Source organism: Cryptomeria japonica, chromosome 5 (assembly GCF_030272615.1).
Source record: "Cryptomeria japonica chromosome 5, Sugi_1.0, whole genome shotgun sequence".
Lineage (NCBI taxonomy): Eukaryota > Viridiplantae > Streptophyta > Pinopsida > Cupressales > Cupressaceae > Cryptomeria > Cryptomeria japonica.
In genome coordinates this window covers 195,956,834-195,982,088 of record NC_081409.1, presented here as the reverse complement: position 1 = coordinate 195,982,088, position 25,255 = coordinate 195,956,834, and the positions used below count along the sequence as shown (strand labels likewise).

Sequence of the window (25,255 nt, the reverse complement as noted above, 5' to 3'; positions counted from 1 at the left end):
ATGCTCAGATAATAATTAAATAAAATAAGCATTTGTAATGAAAATATTTAGTCATTCGATGTTACATATTATCTGATGGAAAGATCCTAGACAATTCTTGGAGAAAGGAAACATCATTGATAATCATTTTTTGCAAATAACACTGAATCAAATAAATTAAAAATGTTTCATGTAATTTTTAAAAGTAGAACTCGTTCAATGCTTTCATGCACCGACGGCAAAGCCGTCTGACCCACACCATTATGCATGATAGAACAAATCAATATAATAGGCTATTATAAAGAATATATACAAAAATATGAAAGAACATTAAATTACCATTACAAACCCATAAACCATTAAATAGTGAAAATAGATATAAATTTGTAAATGTCTCCCTATAAACACCACAACCATAACCAAAACAAAAAAAATTCTTACCCGCAAAAACTTAGTTGGTGAGTTGAAAGTCTACAACATCTCTCAGATGATCAAACCGTTTCTTAATTTTGTTCTTCTGGTTAGTCAATGGATTTAGTTGCATGTTCAATTTTACTATTTGAAGCCTTCCGTTTCCCTATATTTGAGACATAATAAAATTCTTGTGAGTAGGAAATTGATTCAGGAGTTACGTGTGAAGAATTTGGCAAAGTAAATGATGACAATCAAACTCAAATTTTATCTATCTTGATTAAAGACTTTTATCCTGATGGCATTAAATTAAAGTTATTTCTCTATTTTTTGGTGATCTCTAGAGCAGAGGTTGCTTTGCATCGACCTGGGATACATTTAACTTGTGTTGTATCTACGGAAATAGGTATCCTAGGATGATGCAATGCAACCTCTGCTCCACCAATACCAGATAGAAGAGAAAGTACTTTAATTTAAAGCCATCACAATAAAATTCTTTCAAGACATATATTAGGTATAAAAGGAAGCCTACCCTGTCATTTGAAGGGGTTTACCTACAGTTCAAGTGATCTCTTAATTATAAAATCAATTCAATTCCAAGTGAACGTGCAATCAAGCATATATCAAGAATTGAAGGAGAAATAAAGTTAATAAAGATATTTAATAAAGATATCATCTTTTAAATTAAGAAATGGGCAGGAGATTAAGAGTACAAACCTTCCATATTGCACACTTCAAGGTATATTAAAATTAGTTTAAAGTGTATTCATTTAGGGACCTTTCATAAAATATTTTCAACTTACATATCATAAAAGGATCTGCTCCACCAATACCAGATAGAAGAGAAAGTACTCTAATTTAAATCCATCGGGATAAAATGCTTTCAAGACATATAAAATCAAGTGATCTCTTAGTTATAAAATCAATTCAATTCCAAGTGAACAAGCAATCAAGCATTGAAGGAGAATTCAAGTTGGTGCAAGTGAATTTGGAAGACAAAAGGACTCAATGAAGCCATTAAAGACTTTTGAAGGTCTTAGGAGTGAAGAGCCAATCAATTATGCACACAATGAAGCCATTAAAGATAATCACTATTAGCATAGATTGCAAGATATGCACAAGATGTGTTTGAAATGGATTTAGAAACTTCCAACCAAATGTGATTAGTGAGTATAGATGTTGTAGTGCAATTGCCCAGGTACACATGCATGCAAAATATGTAAGCTTAGATAAGGCACATGAACTATTTGACATAATGCCTCAAAGATCACCCAATATCCAATGATGGTTGGGAGAAAGAAAACATCAATTTTTTGATAATCTTAAATATTTCTTTATTCATCACTATAAATCTATTATGAATATAGTCTCAATATTGCAGAAATTTATTCTATTATGAATGCAATATTTAGGGATGTAATCTTTATATTTTTTTTTTAATTAGCAAAAGGTCCTAATAGAATCCCCAACTAATTAATCTACAGAAAGATACCTCTAAAGAAAGAAATTCAATCCTCACCACTATGGTCTTGAAGGCTTTTAAGACACTTGGATTCCTATTTTGGCCCACTTTTCCTTGACCCTATGTTAAGATAATAAACTGTTTGAGAGAATCTATTGGGTGGGAAATTGTGTATGGTTGCAATTATTTTCATGCATGGAAAGTGATTTAAAGTTTGGACCAATAGAGGATAAGTATTTCTTGAACCTTCAAGGACATGCGTAGAGCACCGCATGGATGTTTCTCCATTATTGAACTCTTTGAATATGTAAGTAAATTATTTTTGGTTGATGACACAGTAAGTGTGGTATTTTTCTTTTCGATATGTTGTGGATAATATTAATCAAATATGGAATTTTTTTGATGCTATATACACTATGTTTTGGATTGAATTTAGGTAAGCGAAGAGGTAATGGAAGAATAAAAGAGGTACATAAAGGAAGAAGAGTGAAATAGGTGGTTTGGGATGGAGGTTACCTTATCAACATGAATGAATGCCTCATCTACAGAAGTAAAAGGTACCTCTAATGGTTTCAAAATTTGTCAAAATAGTTATGATATACCAAATAATCAAGTGGAATATCCTTTAGGTAACTAATATTATCTTCAAACTATTTATTTTGATTTTCATCATATCCTTTCCATGTGCATTTCCCTTGGTTTTAGTCCCATTTTTTCTTTATTTTATATATATTTAAAACAAAATTTATAGATGCCTCTACTTGTCTCACCACTCATTAATTGTTTGGGATTTTCATTCCATTCACCAAGGTTGGCATCCATTCTAAGACTTTGTGTCATGGCCAAGCTAAATTATTATTCTCTCCATCTTGTTAATGACCATTTCATTAATGAATCCTTCCTCATAATTTTGGATAAGTGAGACAATGTTAGCTCAAGGAATCTTTTCAATCTCTTTCAAGATTCTTTCCCAAGTAATAATCTTGCATATTGGAAAATAAATTACGCTTCTATTTTTCCAAGCTACTCTTCCTTGTAATGTTTATATTTATTCTAAAGTGCTCATTGTGACTCATGTTTACTACTCTTCTTATTAGTCTCATTCCAATATCTCCTACAAAAATATGGAATGATTACATTTATATTTTATTTGTGTCTCCTAAATATCCACAAAATTTGGAACAATAATACAATTTTTCAATAATACTATGACCATCACTTTGATGAAATGAGTACTAAGTGATCCATTCTTATGAGGGGTTCATAAGAACTACTCATGAGAATGGGTCAGCTTGACTCTAAAACTATGCAAGTGAATCTTGATATAAATATCATAGTATGAAAGTCTTGTGAAAACACTCATTCTTCTAGCATTGAAAGTTGTGAGAGAGTTATTAAGGGGATTCTTGTGTGTATAGATTCAATGTATAAGTTCAAGACAGATTTTGAGGTGATATTTCTTTCCTTTTGGTACATCTATCTTTAAATTGGATGTTCTTTTGCCTTCATGGTAGGGAGTAAGTAATTTTTATGTGGGTTCCTTTTTTCATTCTTGGATTATTAAGGAAAACATAGTTTGTGAAGAGGAGGTTTTGCTTGTTATCTTATAAAAAAATTGGGTATTAGCTATTATAATAAATGATAGACAAAACAATGTCCTCTAAGGATGTTGAAAAGAAATATCTATATGATGGATTCTCTTCCCAATTTATCTTCAAAGTTATTTAGTAAATATTTGGGAAACCAAAATAGGGTATGTTGATTTGCAAAGGAAGAACTAAATCTCCCAAGCTTGTTCCAACAACCATAAAATTTTATGATTGGGATGCAAGGGAGATTAGTGGATTTGATGGGTTGGCTTTGGCTAGATTCACCTAAGACAATTGATGATTTATTAGGCATTGTTGTCGTCGATGCATTGTTAAGGTTATTATGGTTGATTATCAAAGCTAGTGGGATTCAAATATAGAGGCGTGTTTAAGATAATTCTTATCATTGGTTGGTTAATAAAAATACGGTTTCAAGATTGATGCACAAACATATTAGAAGGGCACTTTTATGATGTATGTGAAATAATCACATTATTAAGCAAACTAATAGTTAATCTATAGGCAAGAATACTCCATATATAGATATTCTATATGAGGGACATGACTAATTCCACAAACTATAAGATTGACTAGGCTTTTCTCATTAGTGGAATCATATAATAGCTAGTGTGTATTGTTGGCTAGATGTATGAATTTGTAGTTTCCATACAACTAAGAAATGATAATGTTTCTAAGTACAAACCAAGTGGGAACTATAGACCCACTAATCTAATTTGTAACCACTCGCCACGACTATATTATGATAACTCTCTTATTGATAATAGAGAGTATCTAATACATTTATTAAGACCCTGATTATGGTCATGGTAGACCACACAAAGAATGACTTCCATAGGAGGCTAAGAAGGTGATCCATGAACATGAGTTTGTTTCATTCAATCCTTAACATTAACTATCGTTAAGGTGGAGAAATTTTTGAGGTGAGAAATTTAGTGAAATATTACTTAACATTCTAACTGGAGATATTACATACTAATCATGAAGTGTGAGTTCATATGACTCACTGATATATAATGATAAAGTATTACATAATTAAAATTGTAAAAAACACTACCTACTTGATATTAAATTTATTATTATTCTAATGTGCAAAGAATAAACAAGATTATCTAGGAATTAAATCTGTTACAGTTTCATCATTAATAGATGGATGGATTGAATGAGTGATCGGTGAAGTAGTTGCATTTGTGCCTATACTTGTAGAGGTTGGAGAGTTTAAAAGTATTGCATGTACATCGATCATTGACGGTTGAATTAATGCATCTACTTGTGCACATAAACGGCCCACATGAATGCATCTTAAAACTTACTCATTAGATATGCTTTCTACTATTGCTTTGTCAATCACATCCACAATATTTCCTCTCGCAAAAGATTTCCATACCTAAACAAGAATGACTAATACTCATCTTGATGAGATATATAATATAATGTACCTCTCTGTCTGGATTCTCTGTATTACATGGGGAGAAATGGGGGTGATGGGGGAGGAGATTACAATCTTGTATCAGGATGTAGATTTATTTTCCAACCATATTAATGTAACAAAAATGAACCGAAAATTATCTTGATTAATCTGTTCTAATACCCTAACTAGAAAGGAATTTTGTTGATACAACTGTAGCACAAGTTCAAGAAAATTTCACCGCAAAATACCAGTCCTCAAGAGAGCTCGCATCCATAAATCTTTCTCAAAGATGACTTCTTCCTCCGTCTGTAGCTCTTATTGCTATTGACGAAGGCCTGGGCGTCGCTGTTTACACAGCCCATTTTGGGCTCCCTTGCAGTCGTCCTCGCTGGTTACGTGCCAACCCTTAGCACTTTGTGCCCATGGCACTTCATTCCCCCGTTCCCCGCTGTGGTCGTGTTTGTCACACCAATGATCGCTACAGAGGCGGGACGAATGAGATAGGCGGGATTTTGTAAAGAGGCAAGATTTTGGTCTTTTCTTTTTTTTTAAGTAATGCACGCGTTCATCGAAATTCTGACAAACACGGGCACTTTTTCAAAAAAAACCTAATGTCATTGGATTATCGTCGGAATTCAGATGAAATCGGGCATTTTTTCAAAAAAAAATCAAGTTTGATCACAAAATACCTTCTCCATCGAAAACCTCCATCGGAATTTTAGGCTAAATGTATTAGTGCCTCAACAGAATTGGATATGGCTATTAATGACCCCAAGATTTCCAAAAAAATGGATAAGTTAATGGACAAGTTGCTTAAAAGGAATCCCATGAAATATTTCAAGATGATTAAAGAAAAATTCATCCCAATATTAGAATCTCAAGATGATGTTCAATTGCAATTTGAATTAATCAATCCATTAAATTTTGAGCCTTCTCAAAATAAGATTAAATTACAACATGGGGCTCCAAGAACATTACTTGAGAAGCGTACATTCAAGAGTTTAAGTCTAGAGATTCCCCCAAAGTCAACACTTGAAGCAATAAATAACCCATCATTCAATACAACCTCACTTGTGCAAAATCAGAATGTATTATCACTAGCAATTGTGACAACAAGAACTATGGCAAGCACATTTAGCCCAAAACATCTCAAGTTCCTCAAATTAGTTCACAAAAAGAGATGCAAGAGACCTTCACTATAGGGATGTCATATATTCCCAATGTGCAAGGTGTTAACACACAACAAGATACCTCTCTTAAAATTAGCAATGTGCAAACCAATTAAACATCACAATGAGGCATTTATGTGCAACCAAGTTCCACAAATATGACAAGCTATACGCAAACAAGCTAGATTTTCTTACAAAATTTAAGTGCCCAACTAGGGGCTTCTATTATGACTATGCATCGTGCAACTAGCAATACCCAAACGTAGAAAATGCTACAACAACAAATCAGTTTGCAAAAAAGTTCTTCAATCATTTTGTCTTATCCCATGTCAATTAATGTTTAAGTAAACTAAGTGCAACAAAAGATTCATATCAAACAAAAAGAAACACTAACTCCTTTGGTTTCACAAGTTATGATACCTTATGTGGTGCCACAAGTTAACACAAACATACAACAACACCAACTTAGGCATGATCTACAATAAACCAATGTGAGTATGATACCAAAAGCTAAACCTCAAAAAAAGAAAGAGCCTAAATTTTTCACTCATGACTTATTAAGCTTGTTGGGTCATGGAAAACCCAGTCAAAGTCAACAAATTCCCCTTCAATATCAACATCAATTGCAATAACCAATGTCAAATCGGAAAATCCCAATGCAAAACCAACAAATGTTTATGCAATATCAGCAACCTCAACAACAAACAAGGTAATACCAACAAATGAGAAATTCAACTAAAACAACAAATGATTCCCCAATATGTGGGACAAAGGAAATCTAATTAGTATGTGCCTCAACAACAATAAGGAAATGTTTACTATCAACCTAGGGTACAATTTCAACAACCAATCCAAATGAAAATGGCAATCTCATCCCAACAAGTACAACTAGTTGATCAATATCAAAACATGGTGATGGCACAATAGCAAGAGCAACAACAAAATGTGTCAGAGGCAAGTACTTCAAAGATGGTGATGTCCAAACATCAGAACCTAGTTGGTGGCACCATGTATCAACAAAGAGGAAATTTGGGCATGAACAATAACCCTCCAAAATTATCACATTCTAATGCATTGATGCAACAAGTCAAGAAATTACAACAATAAGTTGAGACTTTTCAAACAAAGGGACAAAGAATTTTTACACCGAACAAGATTTATCTCCTAATTTGTTTGATAAGAGTTTGTACATGCCTCATTTCCCCAAGAATTTTGAAGCACTCACCTTTGTGAAATATAAAGGAAGGGGCATCCCTAAGGATCATATTCATGCCTGTTATGCATCATGCATAGAAGTACATCATGATGATACATATGTCATGCGTCTTTTTCCTCGAAGCCTCGTTGGACAAGCTATGGATTGGTATGCTCCACTTCCTAGTAATATCAAAATATGGAATGAATTGGTTGAGAAATTTATTCATCACTTTGCCTTCAATGTCAATAACAAGGTCACCATGTCAAACGTATGTGGAACCAAACAAAAACCAAGAGAATCATGGGTCAACTTCTTGCAACAATGGTGAAGTTTGGTTAGTCAATGTCCCTTTGATATTCTTGAGGAACAAGAAGTAAATTTATTCATCCAGAATCTGGTACCAGAGATTATGTATGGGCTAAAGATCAAGATCCCTAGCACCATTGGAAAGATCATTAAAAGGGAATAAACATTGGGAATGCTCTTGTGTCAAAGGGAGTCATTAAAATAAATAAAGATAACAATAATTCAAACAACTCAAATGACAGGAGTAACTAGTCCAGAAATAGAAATGTCACCAATGATGCAGTTGTTGATACAAGAATAGTTAGTAACACAAAGCCAAAAATAACCCTTAAAGTACCGACTATTCCTAATACTCAAGCACCTAACAAAACTCAACAACAAAATTAGCAATAGAATCAGATGACCAACATGATTCAACAACAAGGTCAACAACGCAAACCTTTTAGGTCAAGAGATGTGCTTCCCATATAGTTTATGCTATTGGGAGAACCCATTGAATCAGTATTGAAACAATTTCTCCAAGCAAATTATATCAAGTTGCTTGAGATAAAAGAAGAACCACCAGTAAAACCCAATTGGTGGAATGATAATACCTATTGTGAGTATCATTGTTCTAAAAGGCATAAAATTGCCTCATGCTTTCAATTGAAAAATCTTGACCAAGGTGTAATTGAGTTTGATCCTCCGATCAGATCTTCCAACACTAATAACACTATTTTCAAGAATCCTTTACTTGATCATGACAAGGGAAAGGCCACTTCTTCTAGTTCGAACCAAAAAGGCAATACCAATTATGCTAGTGCTTCCCACATTTACACCATAAATTGCCTTTGTGAATTAGCCTATTATGTACCCACCATAAGGATTAAAGAACAAAATGCCCCATGTGCATTGTCCACTCGTGGCTCTAAGCTAACATTACAAGGAGATCCTCCTAATCCTCCTAAGCCACCAACGACAAGCCAGTGTAACCTTTTTGACCATCTTGAGAAAATTCCCACACAAATTTCAACCCTTGAATCGTTGAAGATGTCCCCCATGCATAAATGTGTTCTCAATAAAGCTTTAAAAGAGTCTATTGTACCTATTGATATCAATGTTGACCATTTTGAGGCTGGGATAGGGCATCTTGCCACCTCCCAACATATTGCCTTTATGGATGATGGCATCCCCCTATGACAAACCATAACATAATGATCCCTTGCACCTAGAAGTGTTTGTCCATGATTGCAAAATCAAACGAGTCTTGATAGATGGTAGAGAAGGCTTAAATATTTGTACTTTTAGAGTCATAATTTCTCTTGGCTTTATTGAAAGTGATATAGATCCTTCTAGGAGGATAACAATAAAATCTAATGATGATGTTGAACACTTTTCCAAGGGAGTAATCACTTTGCCTATTCGAGTTGGTCCAGCTACAAAAAACACTTTGCTACAAGTGCTAGACCTAGACCTCCCCTACAACATGATTCTTAGTTGCCCCTGGATCCATGAGATGAAAGCAGTCCCCTCTACTTACCATCATTGTCTGAAGTATTCTTACAATGGGACCTAAATAATAATTCCAGGAGACCCTAATCCTTTCTAATTTTGTGCCAATTTGAAAGGGACACACGCACAATAGGTACCAGTCAATAGAGAAGCACCCTCTTCTAGCTCCTCTAAATATATTGACCCTCAAATATTACTAAAAGAAGCCAAAGGAAAGATAAAGATCCAAGATCAAGGATGTGGAGAATATTTCATGGCTCAATCATTTCTTATTGGTAAATCACCTATCTCACCCGTCATATGGGAAACCACGTCTTTTATAGAAACAATTTAAAACCATCATCTAGTACCAACCCCTACCGCATTTGAAAAGTGGGGAGAATTGAACAAAGGAACCCTTGATGTAGATGTGTTAGATTGGCTCTACAAAGATGAAGAAAATAGAGCACCCATCCAGTTTCCCATGGAACAATATGGAAAAGTTTCACCATCATGTAGAAGAAGGGATATGATGGACATAGTGGTTTGGGTTTGCACAAACAAGGTATAATTGAACCAATTATACCTTAGATGTGATATTAAACTTTGGGGCTAGGTTTTGTACCATTACATTAAATTGGAACCTTATCTACCAAAGTGACCTCATGTGAAAAAGGGAGCAATTCTAATGATGAAATGACACCTGAGGAACCCTACATTGAAATTGACTCCAACGAATTGGAGTGGGACTCTTATTCCTCCATCTCGTATGCTTTATATAATGTCTCGATTGATCCCGATGAATTACCCATGGAAGACAAACATGGAAATAATCCCCAACCTCCCAAAACCTATCCTCAAGCTTAGATAGAAACAATTTGGGATCCTACCACAAAATCTAAAACAAGCAGTTCAGATAGTGATTACATGGACATTTATGTTTTCACTATTACAACCCAAGCTTTATACAATATCTATGATGACATTCCCCTTGTCTACTCCAACCTTATCCAATGGGACTAACAAGAGCCACTAAGTCTAGGTTGTTTTGAAAATGACAAAGTTGTTGTAGAATTCTTTGAGCTTTAAAATGCATACCGTGAGGTGATCATAAAGTAGGCTTTGCTATTACTTTAGACTTCAAAACATATTTTGGGGAGTCAATTCCATCTTCTAGTTGCAAAAGTAAAAATGAAAATAAAGAAAAAAATGAAAAGAATAGGTCTCTTGATGAAAACCACAAGGCACCTTTAGACCATAAAATAGTAAAAATAAAGGATGTATCTGAGGGTGAAAGCCTCTCTGAGGTTCCCAAGGATGGAAGTTTGGACATAACCCGATAAAGTTAGGAAAAACCATCATTGCTTGTGGAGATGACTGAATAAATCAATTTGGGCACACCTAACAATCCTAAGATTATTCATTTTGCAGTCTCTTTATCAAATCAAGAAAGGCGGAATTCATCAAGTTCTTCATTAAAAAGAAAATCAATTTTGCATAGTCTTACGTGGATATGCTAGGCTTAGATCTTGAATCAGTTCTTCATCTCCTTCCATTGAAGCTTGGCTCAAAGCTAGTCAAACAAAAGTTGAGGAAAATGCACCCACAAATTGCATTATTTGTCAAAGTTGAGCTCAAAAAGTTGTTAGATGTGAGTTTCATAAGACCTTTTGACTATGCGTAGTGGATTTCCAACTTAGTATTGGTCAATAAATCCACTGGGGGCATCAGGATTTGCACTTATTTTAGAGATTTGAATAAAGCATGTACCAAAGATGATTTTCCTCTGCCTAACATTGACATCATAGTAGACAGGACAGTTGGCTATGAAATGTTGACATTAATGGATGGTTTCTCAGGCTATAACCAAATCAAAATAGCTCCTGAGGATCGGCATAAAACAGTCTTCACATGTGCATGGGGAATGTATTTCTAGAATGTCATGATATTTGGCCTGAAGAATGTTAGAACAACTTATCAAAGAGAAAAAACAAACTATGACTTTATGCACACACTAATGGAAGACTATATAGATGACTTATTGTGCAAATCCCTCACTAGAGACAATCATCTTGTCTATAATCTTTGACAGAATGGAGGGATACAAGCTTCAGTTGAACCAAAAAAAATGTTTTTTGGTGTTGTATTTGGAAAATCAATGGGATACATTATTTCTTATAGAGGCATCAAAGTGGATCCAGCAAAGGTGAAGCTATTACAGATATGCCTCCACCTACCAATCTTCACTAGCTGAGAAGCCTTCAAGGAAAGTTGCAATCAACTCGAAGATTCATAGCATAGTTGGCAAACAAATTCCATCCCTTTCAATATTTGCTTCACAAAGGGGTAGTTTTCAAATGGACAGAGCAATGCCAACAAGCATTTCAACACCTCAAGGACTCTCTTTTGTCTTCACCAGTTTTAATGCCTCTTATTAAGGGGAAACCTTTCATTTTGTACATCTCTACAACAACAAAATCATTGGGAGCTCTCTTAGCATAACATAATGAAAAAGGAAAAGAGAGAGCAATTTATTATATCAATAGGACATTAGTTGGATATGAGTTAAATTACACTACCATCGAAAGAGCATGCCTACCAGTAGTTTTTGTTATCCAAAAGCTTTGACACTACACATTGAACCATAAGACTTTACTGGTGGCCAAAATTGATCCATTGAAATATTTACTCAACAAAGAAACTCTCACTGATCAACTGGCAATATGGGTAATGATCCAGAGTGATTTTGATATTGAATAAAGTGACAGAAAAGAAATCAAAGGACACGTCATAGTTGATCAGCTCACAAATGCGCCTATTCAAGATGATTACCCCTTATTGACTTATTTTCTTGATGAGTCAATATTTGCAATAATACTCTCTGATGAATGGCAACTATTCTTTGATGGATCACATACAAGATTTGGTTCAAGGGCAAGAATCCTATTTATCACTCCTCAAGGAGATGTCATTCCAAAGTCCTACAGAATCACTTTTGATTGTACAAATAATATTGCAGAATACGAGGCTTTGGTCATTGGACTCAAAATAGCAGTTCAATGGTACATCACACATCTCCATGTTTATGGGGATTCCCAAATTTTCATTCGATAAGTAAATGATAATTATGGGACAAAGGATGAAAAAATGTTCCCCTATAAGAAATTGGTAGAGTTTCTTAAGACAAAGTTCATTGCCATCAAAATCAGCCAAATGCTAAGACTTCAAAATAAATCAGTGGATGTCATGGCAACAATTGCTTCAATGTTGGACATGCCTCAGAATGTTGAAAGGTGTGAATTCTTAGTGAAACAGTTATTAATGCCTACTTTTGAGATTCCATAGTCAAAACTTGTGCGTCAAATTGTTGGTCCCATATCCCCTTGGTACAAAGACATATATGATTGCCTAAAATTCTAAATTGTACCCTCGAACCTTTCCCATAACTAATGTCGATCCTTCATACACCAAGCTGCAAAATATGTCATCATCGGTGATACCCTTTATTGTCGCTCCTTTGACCAAACCCTCCTCAAGTGTTTGGATTTCAAAGAAGCACAAGTGGCTTTACACAAGGTTCACGATTGTATGGTTGACATTGGATTATCATTGATGTCAACGTGAAAGAGATGAGTGTCACAGAGATGAAGCAAATTCGCAAAGTCAATGCAAGGAGTTGAACAGACAGAAAGAATCAATGCAAGGAAGGAGTCAAACAAATAGAAAGAAGATGAAGTAATTCGAATCGACAGAACAAACAAAAAGAGGATGAGTGCAAATCAAGAAAAAAAGGCAAACATGTGGGTGTGTAATTTGATCTTAACCATCAATCCCACATTGGTAGTATGAGGGCAATTTTGAGTCTTTTTATAGACTAACATGTGGAGGTTAAGTGAGAAATAGCTCACATGCTTTTGTTACCCAACCTGGAGCATGCGTCAAGGTGACTGAGAAAACAAGGTAATGTGTCTAATGGCATGGATGACCCATTGTAGGTAGAGTGTTGACATGGGTTGTTAAGTGCAAGTTCGCAACGGTCAGGACAAACCATTAGGTGAAGGTTGTGATGGAACCGTGGGAGTTAACATGGAGTGTTAGGCGCAAGATCATAGCATTCAGGACAGATCCTCAAATAAGGTTGTAATGTTGCGATGAACAGCACATGATCACAACGGTTTAGGTTGACTGCCAGAGGAAGCTACGATGTTGTGATCAACCATAAACTGTCACAGCAAAAGTTGAGCCGCATCCTCGCGGCTTGGAGGTAATAGTAGAATGTTAGCTCGTGATGTGGCGAGAGACTGCCACATGTTGTGTTGGGGTCCACATAGCTAGAAGGATAGAAGAGAGCACAGTGTCACATGGAGAAGTGATGTCACTGAGAAAGGCTTGAGATGAAGTGATCATCGCCATGTGTCCCTGACAATGTGACATAGATAAAGACACAGGGAGATTGTGTTGATAGTAATGTGGTGTGGCGCATGGAACCATCACGATGACAATAATGACCAAATATTTTTGGTCATATCATGAGAATCAACAGTCCATATTTAAAGATTTAGAAGGAACTTGTTTTGGTGTGAATAACTGGGCATTCTGGGAACTTGCACAAGTCAACTTAGATAGCTATTTACTTAATGCTATTGGATAGTTACAAAATGGGGTAGATTCTCCATGCAATGATGATAAGAACATAATGAAAACCAACTAAATGAACGATCCTAAAGCATCATAGAGAGTTGTACAAATCATGGTGTATGATAACGATGCAAACTATGTTCCGTTTGATCTGTGATGAACTATGTTTTGGCCAACCTTATGGAGGTAAATACAGAGTATACAACTAGTATAAGAATTGGCATAGTTTGTAGTGTATGTTGAACAGAGAAGAGAGTGAGTTACAAAGTTGAAAGAGAGTGAACCAAATTTCTGAAGAGGCGGAGAAAAACTACAGAGGTTCATTGTTTTAAGAGTGTGTGGTCGAGAGAAGGAGCGAGAGAGATTGCACAGAGCTTTGGACGCTTATCTAAGAAAAGGTGCATAACAATAAGTGTGTATGCATAATAGAGGAGGAGAGGACACAAAGAGAAGAAGAATGCAAATAGAGGAGAAGAGTAGAATAGAGAGAGAAGCAGAGGCAAAGGTGCAAAATACATATCAATATTACAAAATATCATTTGTAACAAGGTACTTCATTGTAATTGAAATTCATCATAAATCTCAGGGGTTGGTGCTCCTCTGGGTTGGTGCCCATAAAATTTGTAATTAAATTATTTCAATTGTGAGGTTATATTAGAGCACTAGACTCTAGCATCATTTCTCACCGAGGTTTTTCCCCACCATGGGTTTTCCTCGTATACTTGGTGTTATGTGTATGCTTTCCTTGTGCATGTGTTTTGATCTCTTTGTATTTCAGTTAGTTGTGTTTGATTGATTATAAAGTAATATTTTAATTACCATTGATTCACCCCCCCTCTCAGTGGTTCATTTGTGTTCCTTCAATTGGTATCAGAGCCCTAGGTACCCTATCAAATAAGCTTTCTCTAGCTTGGGTAGATTCACCCTTCGAAAAACTTATTTTATTTGATGAATTTCACCAACACAATACAAAAGAACATGGTGAAGTTACATGTCCAAAACTATTAGACATGACTCTTAGAGAAATGATAGATGATAAAATTATATAAAAAAAAAAAAGTCAATATAGTTGGAATCGGAAAATTAAGAACATGGACATGGTAGAATTCTACTCAATGAAGAATTTCATGAAAATATTTGAACCAACAATGTAGAAAATAATTATGAATGTCAAGATTCCCTACATTTGATATAAAATCAAATAAAATTTGAATTGTAACCAATCCAGATGATGCAAAGAAGAGTGAATGTAATGAAGAATATATATAAATGATTCTAACTTTTATGAGGGCATTGGTAAAATGATGGTGAGATTTTTAAGAAAGTGAATCAAAACCAAGAACTAAAATTGTTTGTCTCCACCTCTATATCCTTCCTCTATATCCTTCAAGTGATAAGGAAGAATAAATTAAAGTCACAACAACATATTTGCATTCAGATCTATGTCAATAAATAGATGGGCTTTTGGTTTTACCTTATATATTTCTAATATCCCCATAAAAATATTAACAGACTACCACTTTTCAATTGTGATGACATCACTTTTGTTGTATTTTTAAATAGTTGAGCCCCACTTTTAATCCTCTCATCTCTCACTTGTTTCTTAGCACAACTTTAACCGATAAAAAGAAAAAGAAAAGCATTTCCACAAGTAAATACACACAAGTGTGGTGCCAAATAGGCAATGTGTAAATAACATTGTGTTGGAGTAATACGAAAGAATGTAGATTGTCTTAATGGAGGCAAATTGTAGTGTTCAACAACTAGATTTTAAAAAGGGTGTTTTATGTGATGAGACTTTCGTAGGAGTTGTAAATTCTTACTATTAGTAGGCATATTCTCTTGAAAGCGCTATTGTCATTATTATAATTGGTAGTGAAAGACATTGAAATTCTATGTTTGAATGTTGATTTAATGTCTACATCCATAAGAATATATACAAATTTTAATATAAATTGTGTCAAATCTTTTATATTAATATTTAAGATTATATTTCATGATCTATAATTAAAACATCTTAGATAGTTGTCGATTGTTATCATGAAATATCGCTATAATAATATATCAATTTTACATCGTAATCATGCAATACCATTCAAATTTAAACATAATTTTAAATATTAATTTAAATATAATTTATAGTAAAATTAATATATATTTATTGTTACCTATTACTCTTAATTCAATATAAATTTTTGTTTGTATATACATTAAAAATTATTAATTTCCTCTCATAGGATGTCAATACAAATATGTAAAAAGATATTCAATTAGTTTGCACCAATCAAACGTGATTATTATTTTTTCTTAAAAAAAGAAGCTTGGTTTTTGTAAAGTTAATATTTATATTTTTAAATTTAACATATTGTAAAAATTATTTATCTACACTATGATTGGTTGTAAAAAGTATTGCAAATTTTTAGGGATGATAGATTTTTAGGTTTTTTTTGGATTCTTTGTTGAAATGTCTATTTTAAATTGTTTTTTCATTTTTTATCATTTGTAATATTGTAAATAAAATATTTTTTCTAAATAAACATATAAATTTTAATAATTATTTTTTATCTCAAAATATAAATAATAAAATCAATTATAAGGATTCCATTTAATTTAAATGAAATTAAATGAAAAATTAAATACAAATATTTCTATTAAAAAAATAAACCTAATTATTATATATATTCTTTACAATTATATTTTATATATTTTTTGAAATCATTCTATTTTTTAATACTTTTTTTAAGTCATAAAGTTTTTAATCATTTTAATGTATACAAAATAATTTAATAATTTTTAATGATAAATTTAAATATTTTTTTTAAGTTATTTAAAAAAATGTTTATTTTCACTTTTATAATTAGTAATAGTTATTTTATTAAAACTAATTATAATTGATATTACATAAGTATAAAAAATAATATAAGCTTTATTCAATTAGTTTGCACCAATCAAACATGATTATTATTTTTTCTTAAAAAAAAACAACTTGGTTTTTGTAAAGTTAAGATTTATATTTTTAAATTTAACATATTGTAAAAATTATTTATCTACACTATGATTGGTTTAAAAATTTTGGTATTATAGGAGCAAATTTTTAGGGATGATAGATTTTTTCTTTTTTTTTTGGATTTCTTTTTATTTTAAAAATCGAAATGTCTATTTTAAATAGTTTTTTCATTTTTTATCATTTATAATATTGTAAATAGAATATTTTTTCTAAATAAACATATAAATTTTAATAATTATTTTTTATCTCAAAATATAGCTAATAAAATCAATTATAAGGATTCCATTTAGTTTTAAATGAAATTAAATACAAATATTTCTATTAAAATAATCAACCTAATTATTATATGTATTCTTTATAATTATATTTTATATATTTTTTGAAATCATTCTATTTTTTAATACTTTTTGAAAGTCATGAATTTTTTAATCATTTTAAGATATACAAAATAATTTAATAACTTTTAGTCATAAATTTAAATATTTTTCATTAAGTTATTTAAAAAATATTTATTTTCACTTTTATAATTATTAATAGTTATTTTATTAAAACTAATTATAATTGATATTATATAAGTATAAAAAATAATATAATATTATACTACAAATTAGTAATTATATTTGAGATTAATTTAATTATTATAATTATAATTATAATAAATTTTTAAAATTAAATTAAGATTATGCTTTTAAGAAAAATATATATTCACTATAAAATTTCTATTATATTATAATTATTATGTCGAAGCATTCCCTATATGAAATGAACCACCTACTTATTGAAATCAATGGTTTAAAATTGGGGAGAAGAATGAAGACTATAGAATTAATCACTTAAATTTATATAAATTTTAAAAAGGAGATCTTTTATAATAAAAATAAAAAATATACATTTTAATATTATTTATTAGGAGTTAATTTTTCATTAAGTTTAAAATTTATTTTAATTATTTATCTTTTTATAATAATTACAAATTATTATAATTTAATCTATAATTATTTGTCTTATTAAAATTTTCATTATGATAGAATAATTATATTTTGAATTAAATTCTTTCTTTTCTTATTATTTTATTTTAATATTATCTTCTTTTATTAGATATTCTATTATTTATTTATTTATATCTCTCCCTCTCCCCCCTCTCTATTTTTTTGTATGTTTTTCTTTCTCTTTATATCTATCTCTATATATCTTTTACTCACACACATTTTGTCTTACTCCCTTCTTATATTTATATCTATATCTCTCTTACTCACACAAACACACAATCCAGCCTATTTCTCCCTCCCTATCTCTATTCTATCTCACTATCTCTAGATATTATACACTCATCTTCCTTCATCTCTCTCACTCTCCCCATATCCCTCTCTACCTCTCCATATATCACTTCCTGTATCTTTATCTTTCTATCTCTCTATCTCCCCCTCTCGAATTCTCACCATCTTTCTATCTCTATTTCTTCCTCTACCCCTTTTTCTCTCCTTCTATCTCTCTCCCTCTTGCTCACCCCCTCTATATTTTATATTATATTTACTCTCTAGATCATTTCTATCCCTATAACTATATCTTTATATCCTTATATATCGCTTCTCTCCCTCTTTCTATCTTATCTCTCCCTATCTCCCCATCACTCCCTCTTTTTATATTTCTCTGCTTCTTCTCTCTAATGTATATACATACACTCCATGTTTCTCCCTCTCTCTCTATCTCTATATTTCCCCCTCTTTATCTCTCTCCCTCTCTAAAGTCTAAACCTTTCGCTCTTTATTACTTCTCTTTGTCAACTCCTTTCTCTCACTCTTGCCCCCCCCCCCTCTCTCTCATTTTCTCCATATCTCTTGCATAATATATCTTTTTCTATATTTCTCTTCATCTCTTTTCAGCTCGTCTATCTATCTCTTTCTATACATATATCTCTATCTCTCTCTCTATCCCTCTCTATCTATCTATATTTTCCTTTATCTATATCAATTTCCCCCAACACACTCTCTCTTTGGGCCATCCCTCTCTTTATCTTACCCTCCTCTCTATTGCTCCCCATCTCTCCCTCCCCCATTCCCTCCATATCCCCCTATTTATCTCTTTATCTCTACCTCTCTCCCTTTTTCTTCATGTGTATCTTTTTTTTTTTGAAGGTAAGTGCTATCTTTATGGGGATAGCTCCCTTTATTGATAATGAAAAAATTTACATTGAAAACTGCCAACTCATGGCAGACTATACCAGAGAACATTAGCCCGACAATCCCCTCAAGCAGCTCCAGAATAGCTATCTAATTACTCGAAGAAACATAGCAGCAGCAGAATTCTACATACCCCCCAAAAAAAACCTAATACATACTAGGACCATACACAATTCAAATGCAATTACATAAGGTGCAAGATGGTAGCCGCTCGATTACCCAGAGCTACCAATTTTTCTGTACTTTCATCTAACGAACAATTTACCTCAATATTCATCATCCTACAAAAGGGAGCCAAGGCATAGTTGATTACCCCAATTCGGAATACCTCCCAAGACTTGACTAGAAAGTTTTCCTTCCTCTTTCTCTTCATGTATATCTTTATATCTCTCTATTTCTCTTCCAATAAATATCTATGTCCCATATTTCTCTCACCCTCTCTCCAGCTCTATTTGTCCAATAATTTATCTGTCTCACTCTTCCCCTCTCTATATATATCTAATTCTCTAGTTCTATCTCACCATGTGTTTGTGTGTGTGTCATCTCTCCCTCTTCCTTTATATCTCTCTCTATCTCTTCCTCTTTGTATCTCCCTCTCTATCTCCTCTCTTTCTATCTTTATCTCCCCCTCCCTTGATTTATCTTTTTTTCCGTCCTCTTTTGCTATATCTTCATATCTACCTCTATCGTCATCTCTCCCCTTAATCTTTAGACATGCCTCCTATCCATCCATCTCTCTCATTCTCCCTCTTTTTGGACCTCTATATCCATATCTATTTTCCTCTCTATATCTATCTCCCTATCACTTCTTTCATTTATCCCTCTATCTTTATCTCTCTGTATTGGACTATATCTCTCCCTCTCTCTCTATATCACTTCCTATATCTTTATCTTTCTATATCTTCATCTCTCTCCAACTATTTGTTTTTATCTTCCATATCTATATATTCCTCTCCCCTCTCTCTTTGTCTCTCTCATATCTCTCTCCTTCTCTCCATCTTCCTCTCCCCATTCTCCATCTCCATCTTTGATTCCAACTATATCTTCGTTTTCTTCTCTATCTCTTTACCAATCTCTCTATCAGTCTTACCCCTCTATGTATCCCTCTTTCTAGCCCTATCTCAACTTCACTCTCGTGCTCACCCTATTGCAAAGATAATATGAGCCCATTGCTAATAAAAACTTGACTATCTTCTCAATTCAAAGGTTTCATTTTAGTTATGATTGAATCCTTGTAAGTGGATGCATGGTTGATTTTAATCTATCACCTCTCAATTAAGCCGTTTGTTATACAAACATCATAGCCACAAATTGACCTCATGCACTACACAAATTATCCAAAATATGGACCAAATTTTTCCCAATTGACCTTCCACACCTCTCTAGAATACCCATTGCACACCAAAGTGCAATTGCTAGTTTATATTATTTTATTAAAATAAGAGTTGTATTTAATATTACATAAATATAATTATTTTGATATAACTTTAAAATAATAATGATTTAAAATTATAATAATTTGTATTACAATACTATGATGACAAGTACTCGCCACTACGTGGCACTTATATAAATTGCAATCAGTGATCATTGCACTTTGTTTCGATGATGCTAATTGTATATACGCTAGAAAGTTTGTGTCCCTGAAGAACAATAATTGGTCATGCTAATATCATTGAAGAACAATAATGGTCGTGCTAATTATATACGCAGGGAAGTTTGTCTCTCTGAAGAACAATAATGGTCATGCTAATTTTATAAACGCAGGGAAGTTTGTCTCCCCGAAGAGCAATAATCGTCATATATTGAGCTCATGAGGATTTGCATGTCTAAACGTAGAGCTTTGAATAATAATTTCATTATCATATATCCCTGAGAGATGATTTGTAATTATAATGTATAGATGTTTGTAGCATTTCACTCTGAGTCATGGACTCTTTTAGATAGATTCATGTAATATGATGCTCAACAATTGGCCCCGACACTTCTGCAGGGAATTCTAGGGCATCCTAAACGATGAATAGACTCTAAATATAAAGTCAAATAATTTTATGCTTTCCTGATGTTTGCAAACTCTTATAGCTCAAGACAATAACCACTTTTGGCCTTTTTGGTTTTCGCCACTCCGCGTGCTTGAAAGTAAAGGATTTCTTTCGTATTCTATATTTTAAAGGTTGCATTGCACAAGCATTTAAATACACGTGTTTGAAATAATCATAGCTTTCTCATTATAAGACTCATGGTACTGTGGATTAGAGCATCACAAATTTTTAAATGTATTCACTTCGCCAAGAGGACAACAGTTTCCCTAGCTTTTCAAACAATCCAAACCTTAGTTGTTAGTTTCTTCAGATTGGATAGTACTCAAGAATGGGTGATTTTGGTACTCAGAATAGGGGGGAAGATTAAGAGCTTCCTCAGCAACGTGCCTGTCCTCGTGAATTCTTTCTATCAAACTTTCTAGTGATGGGAAGTTAGCCTGCAGTTACCATAAAGAAAATGAGAAACAATACTTTTCAGATCAAAATCAGAAACAATACTTTTCTGTTAAGGAAAAACTTGTAATCAAATACAACAGGATGTCTTTGTAGGAAATACCTCAGGACGAATGTACCCAACAACAACAAGACGCAGTTCCTCCCCATAAAAGTCTTCTTTGAATTCATGAAGAAGCCATGGTTCCTTCAATTACATTACATGCAGTACACATCTCCAAGATTAAATCAGATTTTATGAAATGCCTTACAAATTTCTTAACCTTTTACTTGGTAAACAAACTGGAAAAAAAATTCAAAGTTGTTGTCATATCCATTACATTCCATATACTCACAATTGTCTTTTTGGAATTGTTGAAGTATGGGTTCCATCCTATGCTCATGACTGTCTTATAGATACCATGTTTAGCAAGTCCAGCCCACCCAAAGTATACACCACATGCTTGCTGAGTAAGAATTGAGAAGTCGTCTGCTGATAAATTGGCTGAAGATGGATCTCGATGAGTTAATCAGATTCAGCAAATTGCCAAAAACATAATGACAGACAGTTTGGTTTTGAAGGAGCCTTCCTGGCTTGTTTTTTTTTAGATTTTTTGGCAGACCTTACATTGACATACCAGTAGGTATTCCAAGCATCTTTGAACCACGACCAAATCCCTTAATAACAGGTCCTCCAATGTACCAGGGTTCGACTGGCAAAGTGTTTGCTATCCCTGCATGCAAAAAAACAATTAAGTCATCTATGGTGTTGTGCTCAACTTAAACGTTTAAAACCATTTGAACAAAAACCATGACAGATTTTTTACTCCAAATAAAAATGATCACTTTTTATAGTAGAGCTTTGCTTACACAATAAATTGCATTTTCCCAATGTTAAGGAATAGCTGTAGTGGGGATGAGATATTTTTGTGTGAAGCGCTAAATATTTAACTTTGGGGTTGCTTTTTCAATAGGAAAAGGAATCACATGGGTAAGTTGGGTGCATGGACATGGCTTAGTGTTTTTTGATGGATGATTATTTTATGCTTAGGAAAAATGATATTGTAGCTGGGCGCCTAAGGCATTAAGAATAAAAGGGAGGATGCTAGTTAGGTTGGCAACGTGGACATGTGTATAGCCATGCATGTACAAATTTTTGGTATCACCTGTATGATTTTTTAGAACGTGTCCAACTGACCATGTTTTTATTGTTATTTTCTCATTAGGACAATGGTTTGGAATGGGTTTTCCTCTGATCACAATTGAGACTCGTAAAAGGATCCTGATCAAACCTGCTTTGGCGAATAGATCTGCAATCCTGTTGTGATTTTTTATTTCATGTTTTATATTAATATCTTGGAGATGCTCCATTATTGTGGAGATGTTCCATGCACTACATGATCTTGACATTATGTATTATATTTTTCAGTGACTGGCAGAGGGACTTCTATTCATCCTATATTCTGTTAATGCCTTCCTTACTTTGCTGACCAGAATAATGATAATCCGAGTCCCTTCTCTATATAGGCGAAAAATATAATTTTCTTCTGCCAACTTGACTCCTTTGTGCAAGACAAAAAGCTTGGCATAGTTATTGTTTGTTTGCCAGTGCTTCATTCTTATATTACGATTCATTTTCCCCTTGTGTTTCTGATGATCCTGCGAATCCCAGCCGTCCCTACTTGCCTTGGCTGCCCTATCAAAATTTAATTTGTAGAATCCTAGAGAAAAAGGTCCCATGCTTCATACTGATAATGAATAGTCCAGTGCAGATAAATCTGAAAATTTGTCATACTTGGCAATTGAAACTTGTTGGATGAGCTTGTTGTGTATATCAGAGCAGTGGTGTGTATCTGTGTGTGAACTAGCCAGGATAAATTCCATAAATGAATCCCGATGTTAACCTATGCATGCATTGAATTATCTCATCTGTCTCCAGTTTTCACAAAAAAAATAGGACTTTTTGCAAAAGAACTAAGAGTTAAGAAGGTGATGCCAAGAGAGTTTAGTGGAGCCTTACAGATTGCTTTGGCATAGGTATAGTCTATAAGTAGATGCACTATAGTTTCCTAACCTTTCTGACAATTTGGACATTTTTTGGAACCACTCCATCCTTTTCATTGCTTGTTATTTTGCCATGAAATACAAGACATATTAAACGTTTCATCTTAGGCCAGACTTTCATTTTCCATTGGTCCTGCTTTCTTTTATCGAATCGCAGACAATGGCATGTTCTATGAACACTGTGCATTCTTCCCCTGTGGTTTACGGCCAAACTTATGTCTTCTTTAGCAGAGTAGAAAACAGGTTGTTGTTGGATACTTCGGTTATTAAGGTCTTCCTGCATACATTGTTGTTTTCCAAGGTGGCTGCATAGCCTACTTTGTATTCATGCCTGTGTTTATTTAATTCCACAAATTGTTGTAGCTTCTTTAGTTGGAGATTTTTAGTGGAATGTGATTCCAGCAATGTTCCACCAAGTTTCTAAGTTTCTAGGATGGGATTGCAGGGGATGGGAGGGGCATTTCCAGGACGGATATTTTTAGGAGACAACAGGGGACAGCTATATAAAAATAGTTAAAAAAATATTCAAATATAGAAAAATTTCATATATGATAATATTGACAAGGCATTCATCGTATACATTATAGATTTTAATACACAACATTCGAGTTGAACTGAGACTTCACAAGAGAGTTGAATAAATTAACAAATGTCAAAATTTAATTGCTTTCATAATTCTTTGTCAATGTCCATATGATATATTAATATATTATATAAATTTAAAAATTATAACAAAATGTCCAAAAGCTGCAAGTTTCAACTACAAAATGACAGACATAGAAAGTATGATGCTGCCCCTAATTACCATCTGCCAACATTGCATCGAAATTGGAGTCTGACTTTGAGGCACTGTCACTATTAGAGAACCCCTCGTCCACTGTAACTCCAACCAATCCCTCTTATGCCTCATTTCATCAATCTAGGTAGCATCTTAGAAATCAGCATCCCACCTTAAAGCTGGAGTTTGTCAATACTCTAAAGTCTGACAATCCTCCAGTTGCAAAGCACTATGTGTAAATGATGTTCAATTTACATTCAATATCTAAGTTATATTCTATTATCTAATTTTGGTATTATTCTTATTGTATATATCTGACTATATTCTTTCTTGTGAAGGATGAGAGGAACATTTAATATTTTCTATGTCCTATCTCACGAATGCCACTTACTATAAGTATATGACAAACAAGGCACGGTCAAGCAATGCCTTGATTGGTCATGACCGATCAAGACATTACTTGATCGTGTCTTATTGTTAATACTAATAAACTGCATGTTACGTAAATGTCAATCGGTGTGGAGTATAACCGATAATTATCGGTGTTAACCAAGCGCTACCACCCGATAGTATATCGGTGGCTGTCAATGCTAACAGCCGATAGTTATCGGTGTGTTAGCCTTGACAACCAATAACTATCGGTGTAGACTAACACACCGATAACTATCGGTGACTAACATAACACTAACCGATATGCAATTGATATATACTATATGCACCCTGATATAATATGCAACCCGATCTAATGTAATCCGATCTAATGCAATCCGATAATATATTAATCGGAGTCATCATTATGTTAGATCGATATTCATCTAGATACAAGATTCATTAGATAGATGAACATGAGAAAGATGCATAGTATGATTTAATCAATAGTTTGGTCATATACAAATATAGAATGACTATCAAGGATGATTCAATTGCTTGATGGTTTTATCATAGTTATCGATATGATAAATGATTGAATGAGAGACTTCATTTATCTCTCATTCAATCATTTATCTTACCGAAGCTATTATGCATTAACACTATGCACATAGCTTCTCTACTCTAGAGCTTGGATTAGGGACAGCTAAGTGTTTTGGTAACACTACAGAT

The 25,255-nt window shown here is 33.3% G+C and overlaps 1 protein-coding gene across 1 annotated transcript in view; it reads right to left on the bottom strand.

Moving 5' to 3' along the window:
- Positions 1-21,042: 21,042 nt before the first annotated feature.
- LOC131027979 (bifunctional riboflavin kinase/FMN phosphatase) overlaps positions 21,043-25,255 on the bottom strand; it is an 81,254-nt gene continuing 77,041 nt past the window's right edge. The window contains exons 7-10 of the mRNA XM_057958082.2: positions 21,951-22,046; positions 21,669-21,817; positions 21,437-21,520; positions 21,043-21,317 (exon numbers count right to left, since the gene is read on the bottom strand). Coding sequence (XP_057814065.2) covers positions 21,171-21,317; positions 21,437-21,520; positions 21,669-21,817; positions 21,951-22,046 — 476 coding nt within the window. The 3' untranslated portion in view covers positions 21,043-21,170. The remainder of the gene's footprint in view (positions 21,318-21,436; positions 21,521-21,668; positions 21,818-21,950; positions 22,047-25,255) is intronic.